General features: G+C 37.0%; 1 protein-coding gene across 1 annotated transcript in view; it reads left to right on the top strand.

Moving 5' to 3' along the window:
• LOC130245792 (zinc finger B-box domain-containing protein 1-like) overlaps positions 1-26,223 on the top strand; it is a 47,308-nt gene extending 21,085 nt beyond the window's left edge. The window contains exons 5-9 of the mRNA XM_056478556.1: positions 499-611; positions 7,024-7,119; positions 18,014-18,202; positions 22,418-22,574; positions 26,018-26,223. Coding sequence (XP_056334531.1) covers positions 499-611; positions 7,024-7,119; positions 18,014-18,202; positions 22,418-22,574; positions 26,018-26,223 — 761 coding nt within the window. The remainder of the gene's footprint in view (positions 1-498; positions 612-7,023; positions 7,120-18,013; positions 18,203-22,417; positions 22,575-26,017) is intronic.
• Positions 26,224-26,527: the final 304 nt, after the last annotated feature.

Here is a 26,527-nt window from a genome sequence, read left to right as displayed (position 1 = left end):
GATCACTTGTAAAACTAGCTAAGTAAAGTCTTAGCTTCGTATTCATGTCACAATAATTTGATTCGAAATTGTTTTCTAAACTTGAAAAGCTTGTTAAATCAACACATGTATTGTGTCTGACTGCAAAAACAAATAATTTACTTGATCATTATTTTCAAGTAAACATCCTCAAAACAAGATAAATGTACTTGAGAAGCAACACTAAGATAAGAGAGCACGCGCTGAATTATAATTTTTATTTGCCTCAATGGGAAATGTTTTCTTGTTTCAAAATTCAGTGAGATTTATCTTTATCTACTACACAAGACACAACAATTGCTAATGGCCTGAGAAAAATTATTTAAGTAACATTTCATGAAAACAGAACAACAACAACAAAAGAGAGCAGTTTTTTTTTCTAAGCTAAAAAATAGAAAAGAAATATCAGTTATAATAGAGATTTCCAACTCACTGCATCTATGTGTGTGTGTGTGTGTGTGTGTGTTTGTGAAAATGCAGCAGCACAGAAGCAGGTAATGGCCGAACCAGTTGCCAAGGCGCATGGTGTTAACAAGAAACTCAAACTGAAGGGAAAAGTCTGTGGACAGTGTGAAGTTCAGCTAGCTGGACTGGTGAGTTTTTATCCGTTCTGTCATGCGAACCATTCGATTAATTCCAAACTATTCGCCCCTTTCATATATCATGCATCATGACACTGCTGTTCATAAGTCTGAAAGGTTTTTGAAAGAATTTTTTTTGCTCACCAACACTCATAAAAAAAAAACTTTTACTACTTGTTTAAACTACTTAATTAAAATGAGTTGAAGCAACACAATTCTTAAAGGTTTTTTTGGGACAACGTAATTGTTTTATATTCAATCCACTTAAATTTGTAAAAACTGTTCAGTTAACTTTATCGACTTGCATTGGGACAACATAAAGGAATTGTGTGTAACCCAGCAGTTTGTACAGTAAAGGTTGGATTTAATTGATCAAAAATAGAATAAAAACAGTAATGTTGTAAAATATTATAACAATTTAAAATAACCTTTAATTTTTTATTCATGTATTTTATTCCTGTAATTTAAAACTCATACCTTTTTAGCATAACTTCAACGTCACTTGATACTTTAGAAAGCTTTATAATATTTCTGCCCAAGGAAAATATATAATTATATTAATATACTCCTGGATACATAATTCTCTAGAACTAGTTTCAGTTTTAACATTTATATTTGCATGATTTATTTTGCAATGATTTTTTTAAATTTAGATTTTGAATAAAAATGTTGACAGCTTATTATCAAGTTTTAGATATGTTTATCCAGAATGATATTGCTACAGAAAGAGTTAAGAACACAATATTTGGTGAAATAGCCCAGATATTCAATCACAAAAAATGAAAACAATTTTAATTCTGAAGTATTGACATTTTCTTTTAAAACTGACAATGTCTACTGAAATATGAAATGATGAAATGTCTATTGATGTCTTATGATTCTCTGCATTTTCCAATTTGTTTATTTATATATTTATTTATTTTCATTTGTTTTGATACAAGTATCATTTCTGGGAAATCAAGCCAGTGAATTTGCAGAAGTTTGCAAAGTTCACGGATGTTCATCTTTAAAAGACATTCACTACTTTTCTTTGAGCTGCTCTGTAGCAAGTAAACAAGATATCCTTGAGCAACATTTTGTCTGAAATGATCACCGTGTATTCCTGCACATATATTGGTGCAGGGCATTCTGTTCTACTCTTTATAGACATTGCAGAATTTGTCACTTAAATTAAGGTGTTTACATGTCTGTACTGCACTTCAATAATACTCCACATACCTTAATTTGATTTCTGTTTAGTTCAATTATGACTTCAGTCGGATTAAGGTTATCAAAAATCTCTGTTTACATGGTAGACTCTTAATCTGAGTATTGTCTTAATCATATTAAAATCAGAGGCTTGGTGTCCATGTAAACGTACTCGCTGTCGCATGTTCAGTTTAAGCCAGTCTTAAAGTCAGATACATCGGTCAAGCAGTTTCCTAGATCCAGAATAAGCTTTACCTGTACACCACACTTCATAGCGGTAATCAAACGTCTGCCTCTGCAAGACTAAGGGCCACGACACAAAGGTTTGTTATCCTCCATTAGTTCCCTTAACTCCTGACCGCAAGATCCCGCTTTTTACTTTGAGCAGAGACTGACAGCAGTAGATTGAACTGCTGCTAAATACACTGCTGCAAATACAATCCCACTCAGGGTGTCTCAGAAAATAAGGTGGAAACAAAGTCTGTCAGTAATTTATTTCAGCCATGTTGTGCTGAAATGAGACCTTTTTTATGTGGCCATTAAAGAAGCTGGTAATGGGCACAGCTGTAGATTCACCGAACAGCTCTGTATTTACCTTTTTCTTTATTCACAGTGTGTGTGTGCGCGCTTTTGTGGCCGTATTAAGGCGACCCTTTCACCCTTGGGAGATTTGAGACTTTCATGCGCTGCTTGTGTGTGAAGGATGCTTGAGTGCTTTGAGACAGACAGTCTCCAGGGGAAATGTACCTGTGGAATCTGCACACAGGCATTTGGCTGTCAAAGACAGTAAGTGTGTTAAAGTGAGTGTTTGGTGTGCTTGTGTGTGTGTGTTTGTGTGTCTCAATGCATTTATGGATGTGTAGAGCCGAGGGTTTCCTCCGTGCTCGCTCACACAACCCACAGGAATGAAAGTAGAGCTGTTGTTTTGTTCAGGAGAGAAAGAATGTACTGTACTCTGTTTGCTGGAAACTGCAGGGTATACACTGGGTACTGACTGCCAACTTGATTTTACAGTAGTATTGGAATATACTATCAGCCATCATCCTTTCACTAACTGTCTAAAATACTGTAAGAAGTATAGTAAAATGGATGAAATGACCAGATTCAAAGTAATTCTGTGATTTGTACGCAACATTCAGGAGACAAGAGACTGTGTTTGAGGCCAGCAGGTTCTCAACATCATAAGACATTAATATTAGGTTAGATTTAGGTCATGAAGTCAGGTGACCAAAATTCAATGTCTAGCCAGTGTCTAAGGACGTTATTTTGACGTCCGGTAATAGCATCATTACATTAATATTTGGTTGAATTTAGATTGTGTTGGAAAGTGACCAAAATCTAACATCTGATAGATGTCATAGCGGTAACGTCCACACAACGTCAAGGTGTATCATGATTAGACATTGATATTTGGTTGATTTTAGGCTGAACGTTGGACATTGATATCGGCCTGACGTTGGGTTTTGATGTCAACCCGATTTTCATTTGCAAACAAAACACATTGGGGTATAATGTTAATATGTAATCATGTTGACGTCCTGTGCCTGCAAGAATTAGGCCGTATTTTATATATTCGTATATTTGGTTTTGTGAAATTGCTTGTTCATGTTCTCTTTTCATGTACATGTATGAAAATTTTGGGCTCTATTTTAATGATCTAGGCGCAAAGTCCAAAGCGCAGGGCGCAAAAGCATTTAGGGCGTGTCAGAATCCACTTTTGCTATTTTAAGGATGGAAAAATCCGCTCTGTGCCATGGCACATGGTCTAACAAGGTTGAGCTTATTCTCTTAATGAGTTATAGGTGTGTTTTGACCAATCAGAGTCTCATCTCCCATTCCCTTTAAGAGTCAGTTGTGCCGCACCATGGCGCATTTGCTATTTACATGGAGTACTTTGTAAGTGGAAAAACTGAACACTTCACTAGCGAGAAAACAGTTAAACAGACAATCTGCAGTGCGAGAATGAGAGAATGAGCCTCCTCATTCTTTACTTTCACGTTCACTTTCACTCTCTTTCGTCGATAAGGAAATGTGTTGTACACACAGACATCCATTAACCTACATAATTAATTTTGTTTGTTAACCGCAAAGATTTGTTTCAAAACTATTTCTAAATTCAGTTCTAATTTCAAGCAAACAAATAAAATGAATAATAATAACGAAGTGTGGTCAATATGTGGTCAAAAAGTTATATCCAAACACACATGCTTTGCCCATATGGTCCAAAACCTGACAGGTGGACAAATCTAAGCTTGTTTTTAATAAAACAAATATAAATATGCATATAATAAATAATACTACTACTAATGATAACATTATACAAGAGCAAATTGTCTTGAATAAACAGAAAAATCCCCTGAGATGAAGAAGGCATGGAGGCAGTGGTTTTTATATTTATGTAGAAAATAATAATTTTTGTAATATTTTATTTCTTTAATTGTTTTTCATTTGTAAAGATATTTGTGTATTGCTGTACATCCTGCGTGTGTTAAGCAATGTATAAGCGAGGCGCACAACTAATGCGCTCTGCGCGTGGACTTTAGCTCTCAGCTGGTCTATTGAACAGTCTATTTTAGATTCTCAAAATAGCAACGCGCCAACAATGCGCCTTAACACGCCTTAACACGCCTCTTATCTAGAGGAAACACCCATGAGTCCACAAAGTGGTGCAAATAGATTTGCTATTTAAACAACGTGGCGGAAAAGGGGAAATTTATGGACGGAAAATAGCAACACGTCATAGAAACACGTCTTGCACGATATTTGAAAAGTCTGACATTGAGATATTTTGTTTTACTGTGATTATACATTGTGATATGACTTTAATTTCATCTGAGGATTTGAATAACTCTAATTGTAAAGATTTTTATTAATTTACATCGACCAGGATGATAAAATCTTTTTCTATGTAGTGCATCTGCATAAAAAATTATTATATATATATATATATATATATATATATATATATATATATATATATATATATATAATATCTTCATCTTTTAATCTTTAGTAAATAATCTAATCCTGCGATGTGAATATTGTGCATACACACATTGCGATATCGATGCTCAAACATATTGTTCAGCCCTAATGAAGATGCATCGCAGAACTTTGGCTTGAGCGATGCTGGATAGATAGAGAAGAACTGATGTTGGAAGTAAGAAGCATTTGGACAGATATTATCAAGTCACACATTTCTTACTAAGATAGCATGATTATTTAAGATAAACACTGTAAATGGAATTCAAAAAGAAAACAAACTTAATGATTGTTCATTTATTCAAGCAAACTAAAGTTGCAAAGTGAAAATTATGGTTTTTACTATGGCTTTTCAAACTATTTTAACTTATGTAATAAAATTTGTATTATACATGTATTATTTTAGTATCATTTAGAGCTATTCTCATGTTTTATTTTTTAATTAAATTTTTTTGTTTTAAGTAAAAGGTTCATATGCATTTTTCTCCATATTCAAATGTAAAATATTCATCATGCACACAAACCTTGCATATATACAGTGGGGGACATAAGTATTCAACACGTCACCATTTTTCTCAGAAAACATATTTCTAAAGGTGCTGTTGACTTGAAATTGATTGACCAGATCCAATATGAAGAAATCCAATATATTGTGCAAGTATTGAACATATGAAGAAAGAGAGGTGAAAGGCAGTGAAAGCCCAGACAGCAGCTGAAATCTCTCAGTAGTTCTTCAGCAACCCTCTGCCCTTCCTCATTGTAAATGAATATTAGCTGCTTCAGTCCAACATCTACATTACCAGGATGATGAAGATGAAACCAGAGTGAACATTTCAGCAAGACAATGATACAGAACACAGCCAAGGAAACTCTCAAATGCTTTCAGAGAAAGAAAATCAAGCTGCAGATTGGCCCAGCCAACCACCTGACTTGAATCCAATAGAAAACACAAAATAAATATCAGATTTGATAGACGAGACCCACAGAACCATCAAGATTTTTACACTCTGTTAAAGTCTGTGGACAAAAAAAACACACTTGAGCAATGCACGTAACTTCATTCTCCATATGAAAGGCGTCTTTAAGCTGTCATCACCAAAAAGGCCTTTTATATAAAGTAATAAATACGTTTTATTTTACGCCATTTTGGATTTTGCCTTTTGCTTGTATGGTGGCTCTGAATTGTCAAAACACCTCTCAAAACACCTTTTCGGATGTGACAAACAGAAAAAAATCAAACCTAATTCGAATTTTGTTGTGATGGACAAAAGTTTCGGAGACGATTGACACAACGTGAGGTCGGTTTGTTTATTTATTTATTTATTTATTTATTTATTTATTTTTATTTTTTTATGTGCAAAAATTGCTGACGAAAATTTCAGATTCAGTGTGCCATAACCTTTAATTTTATACATTTTGTTGTGCTTATGTGCTTTTTGTTGTTTTGATTTATTTGAATTACATTTATTTCATCAAATATTTATATTTTCTTTTTTTTCTTTCAGTTAACATAATTCAATTCAATTCATGTTTATTTATATAGCACTTTTCACAATGTAGATTGTGTCAAAGCAGCTTAACATAACCACATTCGTGTTATCTAATGTTTAATCCTATGATTTAAAAGTCTTGATAAACTAATAAGTCAAAAGGAGGCATCCGGTTCATTTGTCATGTTGGTAAAAGAAGGTCAAGTAGAGCGCACTGCTTTGTGGGATACAGTATTTCATGCGGTGCATTTTGCTAGTTGGCATTTGGCCTGTGTTAAACAATGCACACACATAACATCCACACACACGCTTCCTTTTCAAATACTGCAGAAATATTGAAGTTCTGCCTAAGAAATCCAAACTCTTCCAAGCATCGTGCATCTCTCAGGCTGAAGTGCTGCATCATCATACACAGACGTTCAGCCTGAATTAATCAAGACGGCATTGCGGGGTGGATTCATTCACAAGTGGCTCTTCAGCGCTGGGTTTGATCGACCTTCCTTTAAATTCATGTGCCGCTATGCCGTCTGTCTGTCCATCAAAAGGTCTCTCTTATCGCCCTCCGCACTCATTTACAATCGGTAACAAAATAATGAGCTCCCCTAAGATACTTGCAACTCCCTGCTCTCCATTTTAATGTATCGTGTTGAGCAAAAAAAGTGCAAGATATTTAAATATATATTGCTGATATTAAAGTTTTTGGGGGTGAAAGAACCTCGCAGAGTAAATCCTGGCTTTATTTAATTGTTTTTGATGTTTTTCAGATGTGTGTTGAATGCAGAGAGGATTACTGTGCTGGCTGTTTCGTCCGATTTCACCAGAAGGGGGCACTCAAACGCCATCGATTAGTTCCTTTACAGGTGAGGAGGAGTTTCTGGCAACCTCCGTCCATCCCACGCAAAACACACACACACACACACACACACACACACACACACACACACACACACGCACACACACACACACACACACACACACACACACGCACACCTCCTCCATTCCACTTCTCAGAATCGCAGAATGCTGGTCACCATTAGTGGACAATCTGCTCACTCTAACCCAACTCTGATTACACACACCTGTTCCCAGGTTAGAGAGCAGCCACACACACACACACATACACACAGTGCTGGAGGAGAGCTGATGTCTGTCAGCTGGAGTTTGTTTTAGAGACTTGAGCGGCCCCGTGGTGAGGTGTTTGATTGAAGCCTTTATCAGTCAGTCAATACATCCGTCATCGCTGCGGCTCAAACCATCAGTGCTGAAAAAGGGGGTGACTTAGGGAACATTATTGTTCTGTTAGTGAATGACGCACCAAAAACTAGTCAACTGCATAGAGAGGTATGAATTTCCAGGCTGGTTTATGTCATTTAGTCGAGCAACAGATATAAATCAGAATCAGTTTTATTGCCAAGTGTGCTTCACACACTCAAGGAATTTGTTTTGGGTACAGAAGCTTCCAGTGTACATAAAGTCACAAGTGACAACACAAAATAAATATGAAAAAAAAAAAATGCATGTGTGTGCTTGTTTTGAAATTAAATTGAGAATGTCTTTTAAGTTCCTGTTTAGGGCCGAATTTGAGTTGAAAAACAGGAATTGGAAATTACATTTGCATGTGAAGAAGCACTTATGGCATTGCTTGTGTTATTGTGTTATACAAAAATAGCTTTGTTATGTGATAAATTGCTCTTTTAGACAACACAATACTAATGTTTGAACTTCTGAAGAGCTAAGAAATCAGTATTTGCTGGAATAACCCTAATTTTCAATTACAACATACACTCACTGGCCACTTTATTAGGTATACCTGTCCAACTGCTTGTTAACGCAAATTTCTAGTCAGTCAATCACATGGCAGCAACTCAATGCATTTAGGTATGTAGACATGGTCAAGACGATCTGCTGCAGTTCAAACCGAGCATCAGAACGGGGAAGAAAGGTGATTTAAGTGATTTTGACCATGGCATGGTTGTTGGTGCCAGACTGGTCTGAGTATTTCAGAAACTGCTGATCTACTGGGATTTTCACGCACAACCATCACTAGGGTTTTCGGAGAATGGTCGGAAAAAGTGAAAATATCCAGTGAGCGGCAGTTCTGTGGGCGCAAATGCATTGTTGATTCCAGAGGTCAGAGGAGAACGGCCAGACTGGTTCCAGCCGATAGAAAGGCAAGAATAACTCAAATAACCACTTGTTACAACCGAGGTATGCAGAAGAGCATCTCTGAATGCACAGCACGTCCAACTTTGAGGCAGATGGGCTACAGCAGCAGAAGACCACACCGGGTGCCACTCCTGTCAGCTAAGAACAGGAAACTGAGGCTACAATTCACACAGGCTCACCAAAAATGGACAATAGAAGATTGAAAAAATGTTGCCTGGTCTGATGGGTCTCGATTTCTGCTCTGACATTCGGATGCTAGTGTCAGAATTTGGCGTTAACAACATGAAAGCATGGATCCATCCTGCCTTGTATCTAGGGTTCAGGCTGGTGGTGGTGGTGTAATGGTATGGGGATATTTTCTTTGCACACTTTGGGCCCGTTAGTACCAATTGAGTATCGTGTCAATGCCACAGCTTACCTGAGTATTGTGCTAATGGCTACATCCAGCAGGAAAAAACGCCATGTCATAAAGCGTCAAACATCTCAGACTGGTTTCTTGAACAGGACAATGAGTTCATTGAACTGAAATGGCCTCCACAGTCACCAGTTCTCAATCCAATAGAGCACCTTTGGGATGTGGTGAAGCTAGAGATTCACATCATGCATGTGCAGCTGAAAAATCTGCAGCAACTTTGTGACGCTATCATGTCAAAATGGACCAAAATCTCTGAGGAATATTTAGAGTACCTTGTTGAATTTATGCAATGAAGGTTTAAGGCAGTTCTGAAGGCAAAAGGGGTTCTAGTACTAGTAAGGTGTAACTAACAAAGTGGCCAGTCAGTTTATATAAAAAAAGACCTTTATAGAGTTAAACAAATATTAATATTTTCTCAGACAAATACCTAATATGAAATTTGCATGTTAAGTAAACTGAATTGTAATTTAAAGAAGCATTTTTTGCATTGTTTTTGTTATTTTATACAAAAAATGTTTTGTTTTCTGATAATTTGCTCTTCAGAAAAGCTAAGAAATTAGTATTTTGTGAGTTTTAATTGCAACAAATAATAATAAAAAAACCTTAAAACAAATATTAACATTTTCTCAGACAAATACCGAATAAATTCAGTGAAATGTCATTTCAGTTTAATGTGAGTTCAGTTTCATTTATGGGGCTAGTTTAATTCATATTATCATTCAATAATGAAAATAGGCTCTATGAAGTAAATTTGTCCCTACAGAGGATAAGTGGTTTGGAGAATGATTGATGGACAATGTAAATCTGAAGCTTGTTGACCAGGAATGTTCAAGTGAATAAATTGTACTTGCAGGTACTATGGTGTTCTAGCTGTCAAAAAACAAAAATCTATATTCAAGTCTCAGATGTTCTAATTTCAATCCCTGCTTCACCTCTAGAGTTTTGTAACCTCTACATGGTGCAATACTTTTAAACACTGATTTTCAAATTAAGTAATAGAGGCTTGCTTTAGTAAACGCCACTACTTCAAAATAATAATATGTTCTTTTCTTTTTGTACCCATTAAATGAACTCTGTATGTGTGAGTGCATATTTATGTGTAAAAATAACTGCGTTCATTAAATTACCTCTAAGCTTTATGTGATTTTAATATTATAGTATCACTCTGAACTGCAGTTACTTAATTGGTAATGAATTGAATGTGGGCAGTAATTACACCAAGTTCTGTGTACATCATTTTATACAACTGTAATTAGTACATTTCTTCCAAGAAAAGAAATATTCTCTACCGGTCAAAAGTTTGGAACCATTAAGACTTTTAATGTTTTGTTACACTTAATGTGTTTTTATGCTCATCAAGACTGCGTTTATCTGATCAAAAATACAATAAACAGATCGATTTAATGCATAATTGCTGAGCAAACGTTTTAAAGGGGTCCTGAATTGCAAAGTTCTCTTTTATATGATGTTTGATCTCTGATTTGTTTCCACAATGGGTAAACATCCAGCCTGTAACGGTAAAAATTCACCCATAATTTTTTAAATAATCCCCATAATCAGATATAGTGTCTAAAAATGCACTGTTCCAGTTGTACTTTCACAGTGACATCACAAGTCCTGCCCATAACTGTTGACAGTCTGTCCTATTAACACATAACAGTCAGAATTACTTCAAATTAAGAAATTAATGTGTGTTAAGCTACTAACATAGTTCGGACTGCTGAGCGAATCACTGGTACAACCCTTCCTACTCCCCAAGAACTGTACTTATCCAGAGCGAGCAGAAGGGCTGCCAAAATCACTCTGGACCCCTCACACCCAGCACACTGCCTCTTTGAACTTTTACCTTCTGTTTGACGCTACAGAGCACTGCGCACCAGAACAGCCCGACACAGAAACAGTTTCTTCCCTCAAGCAATCCATCTCATGAACACTTGATGATAATAATTGCGGAACCAACATCACTACTTGCCATACACTTTTATACACATATACACTTATTTAACAACACACTTTACATGCCAATTTGCACATAACAGCTGCACATATAACGTTGTATATAGTAATAAACATGTACATACACTTGTCAATCTGTATATTTGCACTTCACTATTTTTTTTAATATATATTTATTATCTGTTTTTTTCCGCTCGAGCACACAGTACACAACGGCAGAACTTGAAGCGCGCTGAGCGAGCATAAGCAGAGCGTAAAACACTGGCTGCAGTCAGTAAACCATTTAACAGATGCCCCGTATGCAGCCAAACTTTAAAAATGTATAAAGCATATTTTAATCGTTTAACTGATACCATTCATCGGTTACAAACGCGCCCTTTCGGTTATTGCTTAATCGGTTATTTTGAGCATCCCCAACTAAATCGCATGTGCAAGCTCTATTTTTTTTTCTCTCACGGCCGCACGCCGGAGATCCGGCATGGTGCCGGAATACTTTAAGCCCTGGTAAGATCATGTTTATTACTAAGAAAACTAAATCAAAATTATATTTTAATTGAACACATCTGATCACATAAGGTACGCACAGAAAAGTCTGTTTAGTGTTGTGGAAAGGCAAAGCTGAATATCTGTGGTTAAACTGCCACCCAGCAGTCAAAAGCTGCTGGCGCACCAAGTAACGCTGTCGCCGCGGTATGAATGGCGCCAAAAGGAACACATTGAAGTAGTAACATCTGTACACTTATTTAACAACACACTTTACATGCCAATTTGCACATAATAGCTGCTCATATAACATTGTATATAGTAATATAGCTGTACATACACTTGTCAATTTGTATATTTGCATTCACTACTTACTTGTATTTTTTTTTTATATGTTTATTATCTGTTTTTTGTCCTGTCTCTGTAATCCTGTTGCACTGTAGAAGCTCTGTCACGAAAACAAATTCCTCGAATGTGTGAACATACCTGGCAATAAAGCTCTTTCTACTTCTACTTCTACTTCTAACATTATTCTATCAAGAGCAAAGATTAAAAATTAATTGTTTCTTCGGTGCACCGCAATGCGAACAATTCGGTACTGATTCAGTAATAGATCATAATCGGTTATTACGTGGTGACGTCATTTATCTCATATCCGCTATGTGACGGGAGCTTACTATAGCGAGGGAGGCGAGCGCGAGTAATTAAAACACTAACTACTTAAAAACACAGAAACTCAACTTTAATGTATTCTCACACAAGCCACACAGTCAAATAAACTGCTTTTAGTACTTCAACTTAATTTTGCCAAGCCAACATTTTGATGTTCATGGAAAGTTACTGTGAAGTTGTTTTTAACGTTAAATTAATTTAAACTGTAAGTAACTGATTTTCATTGCACTGGTTTTCATTAAGCACAAAGCACAAGAGACTTACCTTATAATGGATTTAGTAGATTCCAATCAGCTGTTACAGTAGTTAAAACTCTGATTACACCAGGTATTAAGATGTGTCTTGGTCGATCAAATGGCAAACCGATAAGGTAGACTCGTTCCTATTTACAGCTGATGTTTTAATCTGCCTCTACTGTCCACTTTTGGACACTTTCAAGATTTATTTATCTCTAGGCAAAGTGTATAGATGGGCCCTTTCTGTGCTTTCAGGGAAAATACAGTAAGCTTGCACAGTTTTTATATGAACATGAACATAAAGCGATACGGTAAAAGAAACTGATTATACAGTTGAAGGCAAAATTATTAGCCCTTCTCTGAGTTTTTTTCTTTTTTCAAATATTTTCCAAATTATGATTAACAGAGCAAGCAATTTTCACAGCATTTCCTATAATATTTTTTTCTTTTGGCAAAAGTTTTATTTTATTTCAGCTAGATTAAAAGCAGTTTTACATTTATTCAATAGCATTTTAAGGTATATTTAAGGTATAATTATTATAGTAGCCCCCTTAAGTGATTTTTTTTCAGTTGTCTACAGAACAAGCTGTAATAATGATATTATACAATGACTTGCCTTAATTAACCTAGTTAAGCTTTTAAATATCACTTTAAGCTGAATACTAGAATCTTGAAAAATATCTAGTAAAATATTATGTACTGTTATCATGGCAAAGACAAAATAAATTATTAGAAATAAGTTAATAACACTATTCCATTTAGAAATGTGTTGAAAAAAAATCTTCTTTCTGTTAAATAGAAATTGGAAAAAAAATACAGAAGGGCTAATAATTTAGGAGGGCTAATCATTCTGATTCAACAGAGTTATAAACAACTTATCAGTGATTTATAAACTATTCATCCACCGTATTGCATTTGATTTTTCACTGATTGCATCACAGTGTATTCTTGGACTGGTTGTTTGGATCAGTCTTGGTTATGATGCCCTAAAATACTTCAGAAGAAGGTGCACCGAGCGAAATAGAAAGCAGTCACAAATTTACACTCTGCGTAAAATGGTTGCCAGGCTTGGCAAGAAATCGAGGATCATATTTAACTTCGCTCGGTGATGCAGCATCCTAATCCTGTTTAATTTGCTTCCGAGGGGGAAAAGGGAACAAATATTATTATTTTTATCCTCCGGTTTATTCTTCACAATATTGCTTTGTCTTCATCAGCCTCTGACAAAGAAGCGTTTCCCCATCTGCTTCATTTCCCTTTACCTCTGTTTTTTAGATGGCAATGCACTTCTCTTCGTTTTATTAGTATCCTATTGCTTTTGTCAAGATAAACCATTGAGATAAACTAATTAATTTGATTACATTACAGGTTTCCTTTAGTTTGAGTGCATAATAAAAATTAATTCACAAGACAGTCAAGAGAGGTTACTCAGCAGCCCGGTCCACCATAATGACCACTAACAATGTTATCTTAAGGGCATGATGTCATAAAGAAGAATTAGTCGACCGGCTACTGGTGATTTGATCATGCTTTTCTTCAGGGCTATTACTCATTTACACATGTTTACAGAGAGACTTAATATGGTTTGCACCAGTAATAAAAAGAGCAGTTACCTACACTGTAAAAACAATTCTTCCTACATTATTCATACAAGTCATCTCAACTTCATCTCACATTTAGTCATTATTACTAATACTATTACGTTAAACTTAGTGTAGCAATTTAGTTAAAACCTGATTAAATTAAATTAATTCAAAGTAACATAAAAAACCTGGTGGCACGGTGGCTCAGCACTGTATTAGCATAGTATTAGCACTGTCGCCTCACAGCAAGAAGGCCGCTGGTTCGAGTCCCAGCTGTGCCAGTTGGCATTTCTGTCTGGAGTTTGCATGTTCTTCCCGTGTTGACGCGGGTTTCCCCTAGGTGCTCCGGTTTCCCCCACAGTCCAATGACGTGCACTATAAGTGAACTGAATAAACTAAATTGTGTGTATTGGTGTTTCCAGGTAATGAGTTGTGGCTGGAAGGGCATATGCTGGAATAGTTGCTGGTTTATTCCGCTGTGGCGACCTCTGAAATGGAGATGAAGCCAAAGGAAAATGAAAGAAATGAATGAATGAATGAATGAATGAATGAATGAATGAATGAATGAATGAACAAAAACATTTGTGGTCATGTCTTTAAAAGTTAGTTTTTTTAGTTGAATCAATTTAAGTTTTCTAGTCAGCTCAACTTAAATCAGTCAAAATTGCAAATAATATTACGGTAAACTTAGTATAGCTGAAACAGTTTAGTTGAAACCTGATTAGCTTATTAAATTAGGTTAAAGTAACAAAAACATTTGTTGTCATAATTTTAAAACTTATTTTTTTTAGTGGAATCAAATGAACATTTCTAGTCATGTCAACTTAATTGAGTCAAAATTACTAATAATATAACATTAAACTTTTTATAGCTAAAACAATTTGGTTGAAACTTGATCAACTTATTAAATTAAGTTCAGGAAACACAAAAACAGTTGTCATTACATTAAACCTTAATGTATAATGGCAATTCTATGCCAAAAGTAATCGTGCGCTCTGGTGCTGTTTATGTGCGAGGAGAAGTGAACCGTGAAAAGATTACAGACTTACACGCAGGGAAACTACTGCTCCCATACGCACAGTGCATGTTCACGTGTGTGATCAGTTATCTCGCTCGCTTGCTGGCCCTTCTCTCTGCTCGTGTGAAACTTTTTGGATTGTTTTGGACACAGAAATGCCAGCTGACATGAGTTTATTTGCTTCATTCGCGCGTCAAATTGACTTCACAAAAGACGCGGCTTCACATTATGGGCAGGGCTTCTGTCTGCCCAGTGACTTTAGCTTCGTTGCTAAATGGCTAACATGGATTTTATTGAGAGAGTAGCTCTGTTTATGTGCTTTATGAAGGCTGAAAAACAGTGTTGATTCATTCAGAGCTGTGTCTGAGTCCACTAGATCAGAGTTTCCCAACCCTGTTCCTGAAGGCACGCCAACAGTACACATTTTCATTCTCTCTCTAATCAAACACACCTGAAACAACTCATCAGAACAATAGAAGAGACTCCAAAACCTGAAGTTAATGGGTCAGATGAGGGAGACATCCAAAACATGAACTGTTGGTGTGCCTCCAGGAACGGGGTTGGGAAACACTGCACTAGATCCTTTCAGAGGTGCATCCAGCTCTATGAGTTCATAAACTCCTCCAGAAACTTAACCTGGAATTTGGAAGCCTTCAGCGGTGCTTCAGACTGAGCCGAGTCCAGTTTGATGACCTGTTGTCCCCTTGGAACATTTTCCCCTCGGGACACCAATAACAGGCGCTACGTCACAATCATGCCCCTACAAGAGAAAGCTCCTGATTGGTTAACCGCCTCATTCGCGCATATCACGCCGCAGGATGTCTGTTCACGTTTTTGCAATGACAATATGAAAATCACTTGCACTTGACGCATCTTCCATGTCTGGTGTGAACGCAGCACACCGCGTGACTGCGAATGACAAATTGCAGCATGACGTGGGAAGAAACGTGCATTCTCTGTGGTGGCATGTAATCTGTAACTGTAATTGTGTTTTTTTATTATAGGTGGACATAGATTATTTTTTAAAATCTAGATTAATCTCACTGTAATCTTGGAATTAATCTAGAATAAAATGGCTCGTTTGAATTCTGCCGAAGGCATTCTGAAAATGTGTGCTACCCAAATAATGACTAAAAATATGTTTTTGAGAACAGGTTTCTCATGCCACGTGGTGCATTAGACCAGGGGCTCTCCTGTTTCCAAAATGCATCACAAACTGCTTGAGAAACTGTTCTACTATGATATTTGGTGATAAAAATAAATGATGTTCAATAAGATGTACTTGTGTTTATTCAGTTAAACATGAATTTTTAACTGTAGGCCTACAAAAGCTCCAAACAGCGATTTTTGATTACCTTAATCTGACTAAAGTCATAACTAAACTAAACAGAAATGTAATTAAGACGTGGAGTATGCATATATTAGTGGCATTATTGAAGTAAACAACGCAATCAAACTATTACTGTCACATAGAATTATCCGACAAGATCCTCACACGCGGCTGCCAGTAAAGGACCGCACGCACACTAGGCTTGTGCCGGTATTCGGTAATGCGATACATCACGGTAATGAATATGCACGATATTGTTATCGCGGGCACTTCAAAATACCGTGAAAAATAATAGATCCGAATTTATATTCTTAGAACGCGCCTTAGCTTATTTTCCATCAACCGCTTGAAGAAACACTGCGTATATGCTGCGCAGAACTGATGCGCACTCTGATGTAAACAATCCCCACATGTAGAAGCACTGTGTGCACGCCGCCGCTGCCACCGCACTATAATCCTCACACGAAGAAGAAGCATGGCGGAAGGAGGAACGCTGCCGACAATTTATCCCCCTTCAGCTTATTTTCCATCAACCGCTTGAAGAAACACTGCGTATATGCTGCGCAGAACTGATGCGCACTCTGATGTAAACAATCCCCGCATGTAGAAGCACTGTGTGCACGCAGTGCGCGCCGCCGCTGCCACCGCTCTCTAATCCTCACACGAAGAAGCATGGCGGAAGGAGGAACGCTGCCGACAATTTATCCCCCTTCAAAAAAAAAGTCAGAGGTTTGGAAATATTTTGGGTTCCAAAAAAATGCAGAGGGATTGCTGATCGAAGACTGTTTCCCTTTGCACATTCACTTTGATATAATTGCTCAAGTTTACTTTTATATTGTGTATTGTTTTATTTATATTTATTTGTATTTAAATGTTTGAAGTACTTTTAGTTAATTAAAAAGTTATTAAAGTTACTAAGTTGACGAAACTGAAGTTTTTTGTGTTTTTTTACCTGTTTCTCTAGTAAAATTACAATATCGTGATAATACCGTATACCGTGATAAAAGCTCAATCAATTAATCGCAGCATGAAAATGTGATACCGGCACATGCCTAACGCACACACACACACACATCGTGAATTGCAGAAGTTTTTTTTCTTTCCATTTGGCGTGTGTAATTAAATTCCATAACACTCTTTCACCAGTCCTTACTCCTTATTTGCATCTAATACCCCAGTTTGTCATGGGGGCATGAATTAAATGTTCATGAGTGAAGGTGAAACGGCTGAACTGCAGCTAAAGTCATCCAAAATTACAGGAAACTCTTACATGAAAGCACTTCACGTAAACACCTTCATTATATTATTGTCTATTAAGGCAAATATCTGGATTACAGATGTCTGATCCAGAGGTGAAAAATTCAGAAGGGCATCCTGCTGATTGGATTCAGAAAGGCACTTTTTTGTCAAACGGCTCACCGGTCAGGTATACTTCAGTGCTAAAATATCAAGGTGAAAGTCATCATAGCTTGCCCAGCTATGAAACGACCCAGCTCCCAACCCAACTTTGAGAATACATCAACGGCGATATTTTTTTTAGCACCCGATAACGGCCCACCACAAATATTTATTTAGTTTCTTATTTTTAAAAAGTCAAAATACATCCTTTTTTACTTTTAAGTGTACATTTTCCCCAGTGCAACGCCATTGTAAGTGTCTGGTTACGTCATTATTGCTTGTTTCTATGAACTGATGGATGAAATGTTTACTGGAAGCAGCAGCGCGCAACTGATGTTGTCCATAAAGCTTGTTTTGAACACAAGACATGCATTTAAATAATTTGGATAAACGCCTCGCCTATAGAGAGTGTGCATGCATTAGCCGAGTCATTAACGGGGATGCATTTGTGCACTTTGAATTAAAGGTCTGATTGAAATCTGTGCTTTATCCTCCAGGCAGAGCTCCAGACTCCTGTCAGCACTCGGGATGTGCTGGGCCACCTCCAGCAACAGGTACACGGTGTGGAAAATCAACTGGTACAGGGCGCATCTCCCAAATCCACAGATGAAACAGATGACGCAGAGAAAAGATCAGCCACTGGGAGCCTTCAACCCATGGCCGAGAACCAAATTCACCTCACACAGGTGAGTCACTGATTGGTTTGGGTGGCACATCAAAGTCGGAATACACAGAATTATGCACAAATCCTGTTAGAAATGTAGTCTTCGGTTTTTGCTATTTTGCATGCATATTGTAGGACAATGGTTTTTATGGAAGTCATTTTAATGAGATCCACATTCAAGTCAGTTTTGTCTTTAAAAAATAGATGCATCAAGCAGTGGGCTGTTTTTATGTTTAAAAAAACGTTCTATATTTAGCCCGTATCAATGTCAGCAGCAGCAATGTCTTTCGTTGATGCATGATTCTTCACAAATTCATCTCAACAGAACTATCACAGCTTCAAATGAATATCCCCAAATGAAAAAAACAAATACAGCAGTTATTTGGCGGAACAAAAAGCTTTTTATGAGTTTTAGATTGTGTTTTTTTTTCTTTTCTCTGATATGTGCTTGTCAACAGTACTTCACAGAGTTTTGCTACTTTTTTATTCATTAAATTTAGCATTTATTAACAACAGGGTGCTTTATGCTGAGTGATTAGAACAAAAATAGAATATCTTAAAATATTTTGCATGCTATATACACTACCTGACAAAAGTCTTGTCGCCTATCCAAGTTTTAGGAACAACAAACGATAACTTTACTTCTAGTTGATCATTTGGTATCAGAAGTGGCTTATATGAAAGGCAAAGGCCTCTAGATTACGCTTATTTTACCAAAATAAAACATGATCATGCCTTGATTTTTAATTATTTCATTAGGACAGTGAGGTCTGACTTTGCTTAGACAAAAGTCTCATCACTTAACAGAAATAATGTCCAGTATAGAATATAAAGTCATGGTGCAGTGGAAACAGAATTAATATTGTGTGTGACTCCCATGAGCTTGGAGGACTGCATGCATACATCTCTGCAATGACTCACTTATTAATAAAGTCATCTGGTATGGCAAAGAAAGCATTCTTACAGGACTCCCAGAGTTCATCAAGATTCTTTAGATTCATCTTCAATGTCTCCTCCTTCATCTTACCCCAGACATGCTCAATAGGGTATATGTCGAGCTAGTGTTGTTCCCATACTGATAAACTTCCGGTGACCGGTTATTGTGAGTTTTTTTTCATTTTATACGATTCCTTTTACAGCATCAATGTTGTAATGTAATTACTATACAATCAGTTAAATAGACTTTGGCATTCATTTTATATCGGATATCACTCATCTAGTGGAGATCGCAGATTTTTAAAGAAAACAGACCTTAAACGCTGCGATTTTGCAATTGCAAACAGTTCACCTGAAGCGTTTAAACCCAGGTTACTGACAAATTAAAAGTCCTATTAGCATGCTTCGGCATATACCCTATAAGGTTCATGTCTGGTGATTGGGCTGGCCAATCCTGGAGGAACTTGATCTTCTTTGCAGGAAGTTTGATGTGGAGGTTGAAGTTTGAGAAGGAGCGCTATCCTGCTGAAGAATTTGCCCTCTCCTGTGGTTTGTAATGTAATGGGCGGCATAAATGTCTTGACACATCAGGTTGTTGATGTTGTCATCCACTCTGCAGATCTCTTGCACACCCCCATACTGAATGTAACCCCAAACCATGATTTTTCCTTCACCAAACTTGACTGATTTCTGTGAGAATCTTGGGTCCATGCAGCTTCCAATAGGTCTTCTGCTGTATTTGTGATGATTGGGATGCAGTTCAACAGATCTTGATTGTCAACTTTTGCCACTTTTTCCAGTGATCAACTAGAAGTCAAGTTATTATTTGTTGCTCATACAACTGGGATCAATGATAAGACTTTTGTATATAGTAGTAGTTTTAATGTTTTAATATTTCAGTTTTCAGCATCATTACCACAGTCTTTAATGTTAGGTGAAATCTTTCAGAAATGATTCTTATATACAGATTTGCAGCTTAAGACGGATTTCTTATTTTCTGTGTTGAAATAGTCATGCTGCTTAATATTTGTAAAACATTGATGTACTGTGCTGCACATTCATTCACAAGAAAGAAAAATTAAGCGATTGTAACATCATTTTAAGGGGTTTACTGTTGGTTTTGATTGATTGATTTATGTATCCTTGCTAAATATAAAAAAATTAAATTAAATATTGCTCTCCCAGTCTCTTGAACGTATTGCAAAAAAAAAAACCTTTTGCTTTGAGTTTTTTTTCTTGTTTCCAATTCAAATACCCCAAAAAACAAAGAAACATTTTCCTAGATGAGCAATAAATATTTTCAGAAATAATAAGTCAAATTAAGTGAATTTTTCTTCAATATCAGTAAAATAATCTGTCAGTGAGGTAAGCAAAAAATGTTTTGTTTTGAAACAATATTTTGTTGCTCACCCCATTGGCAGAATATTTTGCTTGTTTTAAAGAAAAACCCACTTAATTTTGACGTATTATTTCGAAAAACATTTTTTCCTTATCTAGAAAATGTTTCTTTGTTTTTCGATACTTAGTAAGAAAAAACTTAATTTTGACTTGTTATTTCTGAAAACAAGACTATATTTTTTACTCTACAAAATACTTTTTGGTTGTAAGTTTTTTTAGATGTTTGGACTAGAAACAAGACAACAAGACAAGACAATTTTGTTTTTTGCAGTGGGGTAGTGTAATATTAATTATTGAAAGAATAATCAGTTCAGATTTTTTTTGCAAGGATGTCTTAAATAAAACAAAGAGGAATTATGTGCATTGTGTCTAACTGATGCTTTGAAGTACACATGAAATCAAAACTAACCATATTGATTTTGAACAATTCATCTGTGCATGTCTGCCCTTGTAATCTAAAGTTGGAACCTGAAAATGCTGAAAATAGTTTTCAGTTAACTTCTCGTGTTACGGCTGTGTGCGAAATCACCTACTACTCAGTAGGCACTGCATTTAAATTTACTACTCAGTCGATAGAAAAGTGCGTTCAATACAGAATGAATGTGAGTAGTATGAATGGAACTTGGATGCACTACGTCCGCCATTTTGTCATGATCACATGACCTACCTGCGTCAGTTGCATCACTTCACTCCCATTCATTCTCTTACTGTGCATTATGGGATAGCGTAGCGTCCATTGGATCAAAGAGCATAGAATCACCAAGAGGCGACACTTTGTTGTTGTTTGGGAAACAACCACTAGATGTCGCTTGTGTCACGCGGTGGCCATTTTGGAATGAAAATTCCAGTAGAACAACTGCATATTATAAGTCTGCAAAATAAACTATTAAAAGTGCTAATGATTGTCATAGTACTTGTTGTATTGTCGTCTTTCAGGTTGTATCGCAGCTTTACTGCGCTTTTAAAAATAAATAAATAAAAAACAAAGCAGCTGCTTGCCATTGTGACAGCAATGAGATCTAATGGACGGCAGATCTCTTTCACTCCAAGATGGTGGAATCACGGGGCTGTTGCTGGGCGCTGCTGTTGCAATGGAACGTTCTATTGAGTGTCGTCTCTTGGTCATTCTAAGCTCTTTGATTGGATGTGCTCTTTAGAATCTCGCCGGAAGTAGTATGTCATCCGGGTACTTCTCACATACTGTTTTTTGAACTTTATGAATTCGGACACACTATTCAGCTCGCATACTGATTTTAGCGTACTATATAATTTGGAAGTATGCAATTTCAGATGCAGCCTACGTTGGTCCTAGCTATTGACCATAGTTAACATACTTAACCAAGCCCCTCTAACTCTCAGTTTTGACAGCGCCATGACAAGAATCAGAAATAGCGAGGAGGAGGTGTCTGTTAGGTTGTAATAACTCTCTGGAAACCCTTTTCCTGATCTTTCTGAATAAAATACCTACTTTACTACAGCCAATCAGCTCATAGTAGAAAAAACAAGCCACACCCACTGATTTCTCGTTTAAAATTCCATATTTCTAGGAACTACATCACAATATGAATAAAATGATCGAAGATTCTGGTTCACACAGACTTACACACAGAGAGAATCATGGCAAATAGTTTTAGTGCACACATTTGCCACCTTATTATCCTACTATACGAGCGTTTCTAGCAAGCATTGTATTTAGTCTCAACACATTGATTGATATCACCCAGCCAGCAGCCCATCTCTTGCTAACACAGTTCCTCCAGAGTTTTTGTCTCGGGGAATACAGCAGACGCTTCAACACGAGCCTTCTCTCAACTTTCTGCACAGTGTGAAAACTTGCTCCGTTTAATTTAGTCTCCTTCTCTCAGCGTCCCTGTCACTCCGGTTGTGTTCTCTCCATGTCTAGCCCGAGGTGTTGTTCATGAATGACGGTGTTGACGTGGAGGAGGATGAGGATGAGGAAGAGGACGGTTCTCTGCTCAGAGGAAGCTTTGATGAAGAGGAGTCAGCCAGGTCTTTCCAAGAAGCTCTGAAAGAGTGGAGAGAAAGAGGGCAGAGACCAGGTAATTCACACACACACACACACACACACACACACACACACACACACACACACACACACACACACATTCATGCTACAGTCGAACCATAGTAATAAAGTGACACGCTGTCAGGTTCATATGAGCTGAACGTATATCCTGTGACAGGCTGTCAGAACACACACAAACACTCCCTCATAAAGTATGCTTGTGTGTGGCATTGACTGAAATAACACACGCCGCGAGTGTGACAGGGCCACTGATTGGTTGCCAGGTAACTACATATATGCATGACAAACATTGCGCGCGTTTGTTTCCAGGTTTGCAGAAATGCGTCTGTGATTTGACAACTTCTGAAAGTGCTGGCAGAAACGTGACTGATGATGCACGGTCACAGGGATTCAATCTGTTCGAGATATTAGTCAAGAACAGCTGGATGCAGAGGAGCTATTTATCGCTAAATAATAGCAGACGTGATGTTACAATGCGCTTGATTTGTTTTATTTATTTATTTATTTTTAGGGAATATCTGTGTCTGTGATGTTTTTTAGTACTAGCTGAGTTCATCCTGTGCAGTTTACAGCTGTGCATGAAACAATCAATGTCATTTTAATGAACACTAGATGATAGTTCATTCATTCATTCATTTTCTTTTTCGGCTTAATCAGGGGTCGCCACAGCGGAGTGAACCACCAACATATCCAGCACATGTTTTACGTATGTGAAAACATATGCCTTTCCAGCTGCAACCCATCACTGAGAAACAAACCCATACACACTCATTTACACACATACACTATGGACAATTTAGCCAATTCACCTATACAGTGCATGTCTTTGGACTGTAGAGGAAAACGGAGCAAAACAAATAAGACTTTCTACAGAAGAAAAATATTATCAGACATACTGTGAAGATTTCCCAGAGATAGGTTGCGGCTGGAAGGGCATCCGCTGCGTAAAAACGTGCTGGACAAGTTGGCCATTCATTCCACTGTGGCGACCCTGGATTAATAAAGGGACTAAGCCGAAAAAGAAAATGAATGAATGAATACTGTGAAAATGTCCTTGCTCTGTTAAACATCATTTGGGAAATATTTAAAAAAGGAAAAAAAAATTCAAAGGGAGGCTAATAATTCTGACTTCAGCTGTATGGACACACACACCCACACACACACACACAAAACTTTTAAAAGAAAGAGTTGTGTGGTTGCCAGATTGACATTAAGTACTTTTGCATGATTTTAGGCGGTTGTTTAAAGGGATAATTCACCCCAAAATAAAAATTAACTCAAAGTTTTTTATTTTTATGTCGTTTTAAAACTGTTTGAGTTTCTTTCTTCTGTTGAACACAAAATAAGATATTTTGAAGATGTGTTCAGATCTGTACACTACCTGACAAAAGTCTTGTCGATGATCCGAGTTGTACGAGCAACAAATAATAACTTGACTTCTAGTTGATCATTTGGAAAAGTGGCAGAAGGTTGATTTTTCTGATGAATCATCTGTTGAACTGCATCCCAATCATCACAAATACTGCAGAAGACCTATTGGAACCTGCATGGACCCAAGATACCCACAGATATCAATCAACTTTGGTAAAGGAAAAATCATGGTTTGGGGTTATATTCAGTATGGGGGCATGCAAGAAATCTGCAGAGTGGATGGCAACATCAACAGCCTGAGGTATCAAGACATAAGTGCTACCCATTACATTACAAACCACAGGAGAGGGCAAATTCTTCAGTAGGATAGCGCTCCTTCTCATACTTCAGCCTCCACATCAAACTTCCTGAAAGCAAAGAAGGTCAAGGTGCTCCAGGATTGACCAGCCCAGTCATCAGACGTAAACATTAGTAAGCATTGGTAAACATTGGTAAGATGGAGGAGGCATTGAAGATGAATCCAAAGAATCGTGATGAACTCTGGGAGTCCTGCAAGAACGCTTTCTTTGCCATTCCAGATGACTTTATTAATAAGTGAGTCATTGCAGAGATGTATGGATGCAGTCCTCCAAGCTCATGGGAGTCACACACAATATTGATTCTTTTTCCACTGCAGCATGACTTTATATTCTATACTGTACATTATTTCTGTTAAGTGATGAGACTTTTGCCTTCGCAAAGTCAGATTTTACTCTCCTAATGAAATAATTAAAAATCAAGGCATGATCATTATTTATTTTGCTAAAATAAGCGTAATCTAGAGGCCTTTGCCTTTCATATAAGCCACTTCTGATACCAAATGATCAACTAGAAGTCAAGTTATTATTTATTGTTCCTAAAACTTGGATAGGCGACAAGACTTTGTTATGTAGTGTAGGTGGTCATAATACAAGTTCATCTTGTGCAAATATATGATAGTCTTTAACATTTATTAATTTATTTATTTATTTCACAGAAGAAATAAAAACATGTGGATTTGCACACACACACAAATACTATTATAAGAAAGAGTTGTGTGGTTGCCAGATTGACACTTTTGTGTGATTTTAGGCGGTTGTTTAAAAGGATAGTTCACCCCTAAATGAAAACTACCTCATCATTTATTTTCCCTCATGATTTTATTTTAAAACTTGAGTTTCTTTCCTCCCACAGGATGTCAACATGACGTCATATTGACGTTGTACCCCAATGTCGTGGGGACGCTGGATTTTGTTTGGAATTGAAAATTGGGTTGACGTCAATGTCCAAAGTCCAACCTAAAATCAATCTAAAATCAACCAAATATCAACCTCTAATCATGTTACACCTTGAGAGGGGTGGGGGAGTTCATTTGAAAATTCTACTTTTGTGTTCGACAGAAGAGAAATAAGTAAAAGATGAATAAATGATGGCATAATCTTTATTTTTGAGTGAACTATTTCTTATATGCCAATATAAACATAACATTGAATACTCCATGCATACAGATAAGTTGCATATCACAATCAATATCATTTTAAAATATAGTTTTAAATATATATCACAGTATTATTCTCTTCCAAACATATCTATTATTCAGTTACAATCTGAGCAGTACTGCAGCTCCAACACTCCATTGGATGCAATAGTCAGATCACACTGCAGCAAACTAAAGTTGCTTCTTTTCATGACTGCTTGTATTTGTTTCTCTCCCTCATTTTTTTCATTCTGTACTTGGCTAGCAGGAGTGTCGGCCTCTGCAGTGCTGCTTGGCTTGTGCTCACTGTGATAATGACTGCTGTGTTAAGGGGGTTTCAAATGCACTGAAGTCTAACCGCCCTTTATATTCGCACAATACAGCAAAAGAACTCTCGAAACAAAGACAGAATTATGTCAATAGTGCTGCTTGAATTCGGCTCCAGACAGCTTATTTCTCTCGTTTAGTCTCATGCGTCTGTGTTTAATATCAATGGTTTAGTGCTTTGCTCAGGATGCTAGTATGTTTACTTGCTGGTTATTATTAAACACACTTTTTCGACCTGTTTTGTTGTTTTATTCTCTCTCTAGTGTCTGTGATGGAAACGCAAACGGAGAAAGGATCCAAGCAGCTAATTCATGTGGAGTTTAAGGAGGACGCTTTGAGCTACATGGAGAAACTGCTCCTGAAAAAACACCGCAGGTTAGCACTCGACACGGCACACTTTATAACCCAACAGACACGCATTGAAGTAGAGCATTACAAGCTTCATTTAACTTCGCAGGCCTCAATTTAGGCCCATTTGAGATCAATTAAAGACTTATGGCTGCTAATTACACAGCTTCACCTTTAAGTTGTGGCACCACAGAGCAACTGGAATTTATTGAGCTAATCAGCCGTAAAGTGCTTTTGTAGTATTGTTTTGACTTTGCGAAATCTTCCTTAAAAATTTACTCTGGATTTGTTCCAAAATCTACAGTAGTAGTGCTGCCTGTGTAGGGAGCGTTTGAAGGCACTGAATTATATGAGGCACCACGCTGACTTCTAAGATGGATTGTTTTGGTATTCTAAAGCAGCACAGAGTGCAAGAACAGAGCTGC

This window comes from Danio aesculapii, chromosome 18 (assembly GCF_903798145.1).
Source record: "Danio aesculapii chromosome 18, fDanAes4.1, whole genome shotgun sequence".
NCBI classification, from domain to species: Eukaryota; Metazoa; Chordata; class Actinopteri; order Cypriniformes; family Danionidae; genus Danio; species Danio aesculapii.
The sequence above is the reverse complement of the archived record's forward strand: the minus strand, read 5'-3'. Positions and strand labels throughout refer to the sequence as shown.